Here is an 11,251-nt window from a genome sequence, read left to right as displayed (position 1 = left end):
TCACCTTTCATCTGCTTCACCTTGGCTCTCAATGTCAAGGTTAAGAGCACCGTTAACCCTATTCCAGTTGGCTTCAATGCCTAACCTTTGTATGAGCCCATTGCTTGTGTATAGTGTGTGCTACTTGTGCTTGTGTGTTTGTTTTAGCTTGCTTCCTGTGCAAGTTAGGTTAGGTGTGGCTTGCTTCCTGTGCAAGTCATGTTTAGGATAGGCTTGCTTCCTGTGCAAGTTAGATAGCAACCTTAACTTAGGGATGATTTTGCATGATAACATCTAGGCTCGAGTCGTAGTCTCCCTAGTTGTGTCTCCCTCTGTTATCTGGTTAGGCTAGTCCTGTATCCCTCCGTAGGGGAACTACGTCGCCCTGATCCTCATACCAGATGAGGTACGTAGGCAGGAGATGAGCAGATCTCTCCGGGCGCCTGTGTCTTTGTTTTGTGTTGTTGTGTGCTTGGAAGCTGATGTAAGTCCATCGAGTGGCATTCGGGTTCTAGTGTGGGTTTGTCGGTTCGGATGCTGATGTAAGTCCAGTGATTGGCATTCAGGCTCCACGTTTGCCTTCTTGTGTGTGTTTCGGTTCAGATGCCGATGTAAGTCCAGTGATTGGCATTCGGGCTCCACGTTTGCCTTTGCCTGTGTTTGTTTGTGTGCGTGTTAGCCGAGCTACGAATGCTCTGATTCTCCTTCGTCCAAGGAGATACGTATGCATAGGATGCGACATCCTAGCGAGCATGTTTTTCCCCCAGTCCGAACTACTTCGACTCTGATGTCTATGCCTGATAGACTAAGTAGGCCCAGGATGCGATGTCCTGCCGAGTCAGTCTTGTTTGTTTTCTTGTGTCTCTTTCAGCCAGTATTTGTTTGTTTGTGAGCAGTGTTTTAGCAACCATTTTCCTTCCTATTGTGCGTGGATCCCGTCGAGTACGACGGATGCGTAGGGGTGCTAGTAGCTTCCCTTCGCATAACCGACTCCCGATCCCATTCTCTTTGGTCGCGAGACCACGTCTTTTCCAGGTTTACTCTGAGCATTTCCTTTCCCTCTTTTGGGATAAATAACGCACGGTGGCGGCTCTGTTGTTCTTGTTTTCCCGTCGGTTTTTCGTGTAATGCGACACCTAGATGTGAACTTGATAGATCAATGGAGATCATGTCCTTCCTACAAAAGAGTTAGGCAAATACAAAGACATATTTTTTTGATATTTTGGTTAGTGAAATGATAAAATACAAGTATGATACAATCACAAAGTGCTTGGTGATCTCTCCTAGGACAAACCCAATGAAAGAGGGGTAAGGAGGATGTCAAGGTATGATCTCAATGCTAATGCTTATGATGAAATTACATGAGGGATCTTAGGGTCAAAATTGGGGTCTTACAGTAAGGAAGATGCCAAGGTATGATCCCAAAGTCAATGCATATGATGAGATAGCATGAGGGATCTTAGGGTCAAAATTGGGGTCTTATAAGTAGGACTTCAGTCTATTCAGTGGCCTCAGATCCATTTGGTGGAATCGTTGGTCCATTTGAGAGGCTAGGGACAAGTCTCAGATCTATTTGGTGTGGATTGTCGGTTCATGTGAGGGATCGGAGGTCGTGGAAGAAATCAGTAACATACCTGTGATATTCATAAAAATCTTGGTACCACATGCATATAGGCGAATGAGCTGGTGCATAATAGCATTGCATGTCTTGAGAATTATATATGTGTTTGTATTTGTATATGTTTGTGTACTAGTATTATTGTTATATTCGTTTATCATCTTGTGGCTAATTTTCACCGTTATTATTTGTAAGTATATTCTCACCCCTTCTTTATTTTGTTGGATTGCCTTTTTGCAATGTTGTACATGTAATCAGCAAGAGTGATAGATTGTGATGATCGTGAGATAGTTGTGACACCCTCTTAGCATTTACTATCTTTTTTTCATTTAGTCGAATAAATGCCCTGGTCTGTAACATAGGGGATTTGGGCACTTGTATGTTCATGTATTAAATTGTGACTCTCTTTTATTGAATTTTCAGAAGTATTTTATTCAAACTTGTGATATATTTTTCTTTTATCATTTATTGTGAATTATTTAGTTGCATATTATGTTTGAGAGATTTGAAATAACATCATATGCATAAATTTTTTATTAAAAATAAAGTCTGAGATTTAGGGTGTTACATAATTTCTGTTGTGAAATTGGGTGAGTAATGGATGAGCGGCCAACATGAAAATACTACCATAAATTTTAATTAAATTTTTGTCATAAATTTTTTGTTTGGAAATGGTCTAATTTCAAATAAAACAATATTCTTAATAGTGGAATATTATAATTCTTTTAAAAATATAATTGTAGGTAATAGATGAGATGAAATGGGATTAAATGGAATGGAATAAAATTAAATTTCATTGTTTGAATTAATTAAAAATAGATGAAATGGAGGGAAATAGGATGTAATGCATTTCATCATATTTTATCATTTTTCATCATTTTTTTTATCCTCCAATTTGAGTGGAATGATAAAATTGCTCTTTTCTATCATGAAATATCCAAAACAATAGAAGAGTATCTTTATTCCATTCCGCAACTCCACCCTATTTCACTCCTTTGGGTTCTGTTCAGTCTTAGAGCTTCGTTCGCTGTTTAAACTAAAGTCAAGGGTCCAAAAGCAGCCAATTTTGAAAACAAGTACGCAAGAAAACAAGTAATCCTATGATACCTCGTCTATAAATAAACACCTTCCTTCGTTAATGTCACACACAAAACCGACATACTACTCTTCCAAAATGAAAAGAACTCTAAAAGTATCTTTCTTTATACTATGTTTACTACCTTTGTTTCTTGGATCTAAAGCAGAGCAATGCGGTAGCCAAGCTGGTGGAGCTGTATGCCCAAATGGGTTATGCTGCAGCAAATTTGGTTTTTGTGGTAGCACTGATCCTTACTGTGGAGATGGTTGCCAAAGCCAATGTAAATCATCTCCAACACCGACAATACCAACACCTAGTACTGGTGGTGGAGATGTTGGAAGGCTTGTTCCTTCTTCTCTCTTTGACCAAATGCTTAAATATAGAAACGATGGACGGTGTGCTGGTCATGGATTTTATACCTATGATGCTTTTATTGCCGCTGCTAGATCTTTCAATGGATTTGGTACAACTGGTGATGATAACACAAAGAAGAAGGAACTTGCTGCTTTCTTGGCTCAAACTTCTCATGAAACCACAGGTACGTTCCTAATTTACTATCATTACTCGTTTATATTATTGAACATAACATCTATATGTTTCTTAAGCTATATGTGATGTGAAATTCATATTGAGCATGTAGGAGGGTGGCCAACTGCACCAGACGGTCCATACGCGTGGGGATATTGCTTTGTGTCCGAACAAAACACTCAGGAAGTCTATTGTTCACCTAAAGATTGGCCATGTGCTCCTGGTAAAAAATACTATGGAAGAGGACCAATTCAACTCACTCAGTAACCTTCTTTCACCTTCATCTTTATTTTACTCATGTTAAATATTCACCCATTAAAAGTTTGCATAGAAACCAAGGCTTTAACGGTCACACATAAAGGCTTTTTTATACATATGTTCGCGATACTTATTATAATTATTTGTCACGACTGTTTGTCACGACTGTTTTTGAGCCATTTTATAAAATCTTGATAGAAAAATCTTGATAGAAACATATTTTATACCTTACCTTAGGCAAGAAATTTGGATGAGATGAAATTTCATCCTATTTAACTGAACTAAAAATTATGTGTTCGAATTAAGTCTTGGAACTATATCAATGTTAAATTTTTTGAAAGAATTTTTTTTACTATCTATTATGAATATTGGCATTTCAAAAGATTATTTTATATTATTGCGGAAAGAGAATATAATTATAAAAAAATATGGGACTATTTAAATTTAAATTTCAGTGGAGGATATGAGTGTTTATTAGTGCTTGACCATAAATAAATGCTTAATGGACTAATACGATCTTGACTCTTTTTCACAGCAACTACAATTATGGTCTAGCGGGTCAAGCAATTAAGGAAGATTTAATTAACAATCCGGACTTATTGTCCACAAATCCAACTGTGTCATTCAAGACAGCCATATGGTTTTGGATGACCCCACAGGCAAACAAGCCATCAAGCCATGATGTGATTACTGGAAGATGGACTCCATCTGCTGCTGATAGCTCAGCAGGTCGGGTCCCCGGATATGGTGTGATCACCAACATAATCAATGGCGGGATTGAATGCGGCCACGGTCAGGATAATCGAGTCGATGATCGGGTTGGATTTTACAAAAGGTATTGCCAAATCTTCGGAGTGGACCCTGGCGGTAACTTGGATTGCAACAACCAAAGGTCATTTGCTTAAGAGAATTACCCATGTTAATGCTATCAAGTATAAAGTATAGAAATAAAGGGATCACAATGAATGATCTTACATGTAATTTGCATCTTTATTGCTATGTAAAATAGCTTGCATAATGTTTCAATAAAACTGTTTAGTACTCCTCCGTCTCAATTGTATAAGATACATTTCACACCACTTAAAAAACATAATTAATTTTTAAATAAAAATGAGAAATTAAATATAACTTTAGTGTATGATTAGGTATATTCATGGATAATGAATTATATTTATGGTTGAATTCAATTAGCAATAATTACCTTAATAAAAATATAATTAATTGTTAAAATGGTTTCTATTGAATATAAATTTAATTAAAAATTAATTTATATTTATAAACTAGTTTGCAATTATAAACTAGATTTATATTTTCAACTATTTTAGAATCAATATTTTTTGTAACTTTTCAATTAAATTTTTTTTTTCTAATTTTTTAATACAATATTTATTTTATTTTCTAAAGAAAATTTATTTTTATTTTTTGGAATTTGTTTTCAATTTTCATTTCCGGCAAAAAAATATTTGAAAAAATAATATATATATTTTTTTAATATAATTTTTTTAATACATTTAATAAATGTTTTAAATTTAAATTTAATTAACTTAATTGTTTATAATATTTTGTCTAGTTTATTATCTATTTAAATAGTTGTAATTTTGGTGATTTAATGGAATTCAGTTTAAGTATATAGTCCAACTAACCATATTTTCCCACAGCCTACAATACAATTTATGATACTTTTTTTAGGTTTTTTCTGACACGTCTGATCCATTCTAAGCTTTTTTTATGGGAAATTTTTGCACTTTGATCAGGGTTACAAAAATTAGAGAGCAAAGCGCAATTTGGAGAACATCAACGGAGATTTTGGGGGCATTTGAGGTCATTACTTCAAGGAAATTCATATGGTATTTTCATCTATCAATTGTGGTATTGTTATCTGAATTATGAGTAGCTAAGCTCCTCTATGTTAGATTGTGTTATGATGAACCTATTTTAAAATTGTTGGGTTATATGTCGATTTGACTTTGTATGAACCTTTTGATCTATAATGTCATTAAATTGCTTATTGTTCTTAATGCTTTTATGTGAGATACTCATGTAAATTGATTTTGGGCACATATGGAATACAAACTATTCGTCTATGTGTTAGACCTAGAGAAATTATTGTACATACGCTGGTTGAATAGGAACATGAGACCCCGAGTAGTGGCATAGAGAATTAACGTTTTGTGCATCGTCTAACCCTGATTACGTTGACGGATTAGGGTAATGAGTTATTTCGTGAGGGATCGGCTATAACATTTTTGTTAATTCTCTGTGGGGTTATAGTGATACATTTATTCATACGAGGCATCAAACATCAACAATAGAGAAATAAGGGATTCTAAAACACAACCTAACCGTTTTTGTAATTATGTTTAATCTCTTATTTATTTTCCGCATAAAAACTCGAAAATCCCCAATTTTTACTAGTTTTTATACATTGCACACATTTTGCCTTGTTTGAAACAGTCTTTGTGGATTCGATCTTTTTATTACTTCGACATTATCTGTACACTTTCTGAGAAGTCGTCAAATTTTTGGTGTCGTTGCCAGGAACTGTTGATATCGCAACAAGGCTATGCTTGTGCAACTTTTTTTTTCAATTGTAAATATTTTATTTTAGTTTTTTCTTCATTTTCCTTTTGTATTTATTTTTCTTTTTAGTTCTATTTTTGATTAACTTTTTTATCTAGTGCAGTGCTACTAAGGTATTCTTCTTTTTGTTTTGTATGTGAGGTCAAGATAATCATGCAAGATGACGTCTATGCTACCTTTTCAAAGTTTGAAGCTTATGCAAAGAAACTTGCAGCGAAAATGCACATTTTGTAAAATACTAGAAATTATTCAGAACCAGAACCTTACATTGATCATTCATGGAAGGAGAATTCATCATCTTAGCTTGAAGAAATATTGACTCAGTTTATAAAGATGATTCAACTCATTTTTGAGAATATCAATAGGCATCAAGAAACCGTGCGAAGTAACATGGAAACATCATTCGAGAATTTAGAGACGCAACTTGGTCAAATATCTATCCAATTAGCATTAAAACTGAGATCTAATGGAGAGTTCTATGAAAATATGTTAGATAGTCCTAGAGATGTGGAAATTGAAAAAGAAGTCAAACAGGAATGTGAGGTAGTCGATGAAGTAAGAGTTGAAAAAGAGAAAGAAGAAGAAAAATGCATACTATATGATGAAGAAATAGAAGCAAGAATAGAAGAAGCATAGGTGAAAATATATGTGGGGAAAAAACAAGAATGCAATATCAAGATTATATAGTGTTGGATGAAGCTCCAAATTCAATAATTCATTTTAAACAAAAGAATATGGAACAAGGATGATAAAAGAGGAGAAACAGATGAAGTAATGGATGAGATTTATTACTTGTTTGATACTATCAAGTTAAAGAGAATATGGAAGAAAAACCTCTAATTCTTGAAAGTAATGGAATTCCTATCAAACAAAAGGAAGAAGAATGATGATGTGTTTTTTGTGTCATATATGTCACCCTAACACAAAAATTAAAAGGTCAAGCTTAGGACCTTAAAGAAGCGTTGTATGGGAGAAAACCCATCGGTTATAACTACTTTTGTTTTGTTTTGTTTTGCAGAATTTCCTTTATTTTTATTCGAGACCTTCCAAATTAGGAATTAGCTACTGGATCATAACCCTTCCATGATGATCTATGTTTTCTTTAATAAACAAGTTTGTAGTTGTGTTTTTTTCCAGATTTGCAAGTTTATAACTTTAGCATTGAATAGATGATCCAAAAGAAACTTGATCATCATAATAGCAACTAGCAACTTAAAGGTGAAGGATGAGAAAAGAATCAACAGACTTGTACTCAACCCACAGATACCTCATATAGTAAGGTTTTAGCCAAATAAATTCTATTGTTCACTTTTCTTTCTTTTTGAGTGTTTTCGTGCATTATTATTTTATCTGGTTTGATCTATTTCCGGTTAAGTTCATCTGATTTAACTGACATACTAAGTCCGTTTTTTATTTATAACTTTGAGCCTTTTTAAGCCACCATGTAGTAATAGGTATATCCATTGCTAACCACTTTGAGCTTTAGCCTTTCTTTCGGTGACGTAGCCTAAATTTTTTAAACATATGACTTGAAGGATATTTCACCTTCTCTTTAGAGTTAGGTAGAAGTATAGTTTCTAAAATGTATGAAAAAGATTAAGTTTGAGGTTGCTCTTGGAAGTGAACAAAATTTTAAATTTGGGGTTTGGGTACTAGAGAATATTGGCCGAAAATTCTAAAATTTTGAGAAAAAAAGAAGTGGAAAAAGATTTTTTTTCAAAAAAAAAAAGAAAAGAAAAGAAAAAGAATGAAATTATAAGTAGGACCAATAATCTCTAGTATCATCCAAAAAGGAACAAATAGGTATGATAATAAAAGGAGAACTAGACACCTAACTCCAAAGGTTTAAACCAGCTTTCCTAAAAATATCCTACCCAAAAATAAGCGAAATTATAAGAAAATACCTCTAATGTATGTGTTGTGATTTCCATGATGAATTATTGTAGAACATGATCAAGCTAAGCATAATTTATTTTGCATGTTGATTAAGAAATCACCTTATCCATTGAGTGAGCCAAAGTGAGCTGAGAGACAAGTTGAGTACTTGTCAATGTTGAGGACGTTTTCTGAATTTTCTGGATAGAAGTTGGAAGCTAGAACAATGGTCAGGTAAAAGAAATATTTAATTTGGTGATGTTAGAGTGTTATTGTGCGACTTGTTTTCTGTTGAAATATGCAGTTGCAGGCGGGTTACTTGAGGAGAAGCAACGATTCAAGTTTGGGGTTGTGATGACATCCCATCATTCCATGAATTTAATCATAGAATCAGATCAAAACAAGTGAAAGATGAGCCTAAATGAAGAAGAGAGACCAAAGAATAAGGAAAAAATGGCTAAGTGTGAAGATTGTGAACTTAGAGATCAGTCACCATTTATGCTATGTATTTTGTCACTTATTCGGCGAGAATCTAAATAATTTGTATTAATTTGTTCTAATTAATGTTTTGTTGAGTGTATTTATTTCACTGATAGCTTATTTTACTATTTCATCATTATTTAGTGTCATTTCTATTTTTATCTCATTTTACGCTTTTGATGTGTGCATTTTCTGCGTTTTAGGTTCAAGTAGAAGACCCAAAAGACTCGGTGCGAGAAAGTGGAGAAATCCGGTGTTTCGGGAAGGAAATGACCAAGCTACAAGAGGCCTGTCACGACCACCCGTGTCACCTGACATAGGGCGTGGCAGATTGATATCCTTACAAGAATTCAGGAAAATTGAAGGATCAGTGGCGCAACACGGGCGCCCGTGTCACCTGACACGGGCCGTGCCAGTTTTCCTGATCTTGAAAAAGGAATTGGAAAATCAGTGGTGCAACACGGCCACCCGTGTTGGCTCAGACGCTGATTCTTTTTGCTCTTTTGTTTTTTTATCAAGTATTGAGCTGAAAGGGTGTTTTGGAGATTTCCAATGAGTGTCAATGGATTTTCACTATTTATGAGAGTTTTTACGAGGAATGAAGGACTTTTTGGAAAACACGAAGAATTGTTACACGATTGAAAATTGGAGAGATCAAGGAATTCGGTGAGCGGAAGATTTTCATGAGCGGACGCAATTGAAGATCCAAGTTATCCAATTACTTGTAATGTCTAATTTTTATCTTGAAATTATTTTGAACAATATGAGTAGCTAAACCCCTCAATGCTATGGGGTGTCCCTGATTTGAATCTATAATGGCTTTGAGTTTACATTTACAATGACAATATTGTTTTTCAAAATTACCGTAATCTTTTGATGTGTTTAATGCTTTCTCTTTCAGAACAATTGAGATTGTTGTATGATTATCAATTAGGCTGGATCGCCATTGGTAATGCTTTCATAACATTATTCTGTAGTAGATATCACCTAGGACTAGGGATATCCTACATGAACTAGATTATTCTCGATATATTAAGGCTTAATTTCACCGGTAATTTTCTATGGACATAGAGATTAGGGCTGAATGATTAAAGGTTTTCTCACAAAGGCCTTGGGAGAAAATACCCTTGAGAACAAGTAGTAATTAATTGATATTTGTTGATGCAATAGTGACTCAGAGTTGTTACAGGGACAAATTACACACCTTCCATGCCATGTTCCTTTTACCTTGAAAATCCTTTTTGCAACATTATTTATTTTAGTTGCAATTATTTTTAGAAATTTTAATCATAATCCCCAACACAAGTTTTTGTTTAATTGAAAAAAAATTCTAACACAATATTTGCGAGCAGTCCTTGAGATCGACATTCAGGGAATTTTCCCCATTATTACTATACAGGAAAAATAGTACACTTGCTATTTTTCCGATCACTTAGTGAAAATTTTAGTAAAAAAGGAGAAAAAAAGAGTGCAACTTCGGAAATAATCATATGTACAATCACGCAGAATCGCACCCGCGGTAAGGTCCTAAACGTTGCATCGTGCGCGATACAAGTAATCATGCGTGCGATGATCTTTTTTCTGGGCTTTTTTTTACGTGTCCTATCCATTTGAGTTGTTTTAAGAGGAACTTTTTCACTTTGATAAGGGTTACGAAAATTAGAGAGCGAAGCACGATTTGGAGAGCACCAAAGGAGAGTTTTAGAGCATTCGAAGTCATTGGAGGCAATTACTTCAAGGAAATTCATATGTTATTTTCATCTATCAATTGTGGTATTGTTATTTGAATTATGAGTAGCTAAGCTCCTCTAGGTTAGTTTGTGTTATGATGAACCTATTTCAATATTGTTAGGTTATATGTTGATTTGACTTTGTATGAACATTTTGATCTATAATGTCATTCAATTGCTTATTTTTCTTAATGTTTTTTATGTGAGATACTCTTTTAAATTGATTTTGGGCATATATGGGATACTGATAATTGGTCTATGTGTTGGTCCTAGGGAAATTGTTGTACTTACACTAGTTGAAAATGAACAGGAGACACCGAGTAGTGCCATAGGGAATTAACATTTTGTGCATCCCCTAACCCTACTTACGCTGGAGGACTAGGGATAGAAAGCTCCAATTAGTGGTTAGTGAGTTATTTTATAAGGGATCAACTTTAACGATTTTGTTAATTCACCATGGGGTTATAGTGATAAGATTATTCATATGAGGCATCAAACATCAACAATAGAGAAATAGGGGATTTTAAAACACAACCTGACCTCTTTTGTAATTATGTTTAATCTCTTAATTATTTTTCGCATTAAAAGTCTACCCCCCTTACTAGTGTTTATACATTGCACAATTTTACCTTGTTTGAAGCAACCCATGTGGATTCGGTCTTTTTATTACTTCAACATTATTTGTACACTTGTCGAGAAGTCATTAGATAATCATCCATTTCTCAAGCCCATGGAAAGGTCATAGTCTTAACAAATCTTTATAACGCTCTAATGCGTCAAACAGGGACTCCGTATCTTCTTGTCTAAAGTTGTTAATCTCATTCCTAACTTTGGCCGTTTGCTTAGCGGAAAGTACCGCTCAAAAAATGATTATTTCAATTGGGTCCATGAAGTAATAAAATTGGTGGGCAAGGATTGAAGTGAAGCCTGCACACACTCTCCTAAAGAAAAGGGAAATAGACGAAGGAGGATGGCATTTTGGTCAACACCATTTGCCTTAACGATACCATAATTGTCAACAAAGACAGAAAGATGAAGATTCAGATTTTCCAAAGGAAACCCAAAAAATTGGGTTTGTTGCACCATATCGATCAAGGAAGGTTTTACTTCAAATTATTAGTCGCA

General features: G+C 34.5%; 1 protein-coding gene and 1 non-coding gene across 2 annotated transcripts; both read left to right on the top strand.

The window, feature by feature from the left end:
• Window positions 1-2,585: 2,585 nt before the first annotated feature.
• Window positions 2,586-4,530, top strand: LOC127074761 (endochitinase). Its single transcript, NM_001426842.1, has 3 exons — window positions 2,586-3,213; window positions 3,316-3,466; window positions 3,997-4,530. The coding sequence occupies exons 1-3, from the start codon at window positions 2,736-2,738 to the stop codon at window positions 4,364-4,366; spliced, it is 999 nt and encodes a 332-aa protein (NP_001413771.1). The 5' UTR covers window positions 2,586-2,735; the 3' UTR covers window positions 4,367-4,530.
• Window positions 4,531-10,851: 6,321 nt separating this feature from the next.
• On the top strand, window positions 10,852-10,958 carry LOC127077103 (small nucleolar RNA R71). Its single transcript, XR_007787086.1, has one exon. It is a non-coding gene; the product is annotated as a small nucleolar RNA R71 (small nucleolar RNA).
• Window positions 10,959-11,251: the final 293 nt, after the last annotated feature.

This window comes from Lathyrus oleraceus, chromosome 4, assembly GCF_024323335.1.
Source record: "Lathyrus oleraceus cultivar Zhongwan6 chromosome 4, CAAS_Psat_ZW6_1.0, whole genome shotgun sequence".
Lineage (NCBI taxonomy): Eukaryota > Viridiplantae > Streptophyta > Magnoliopsida > Fabales > Fabaceae > Lathyrus > Lathyrus oleraceus.
This window is presented reverse-complemented; position numbering and strand designations above follow the sequence as displayed.

Bases quoted from the DNA above. Each gene is read 5' to 3' on its own strand.
- LOC127074761 (NM_001426842.1), top strand. From the start codon at position 2,736: ATGTCACACACAAAACCGACATACTACTCTTCCAAAATGAAAAGAACT. The intron at 3,214-3,315 runs GTACGTTCCTAA...TTGAGCATGTAG, and splicing joins AACTTCTCATGAAACCACAG to GAGGGTGGCCAACTGCACCA. The intron at 3,467-3,996 runs GTAACCTTCTTT...TCTTTTTCACAG, and splicing joins GGACCAATTCAACTCACTCA to CAACTACAATTATGGTCTAG.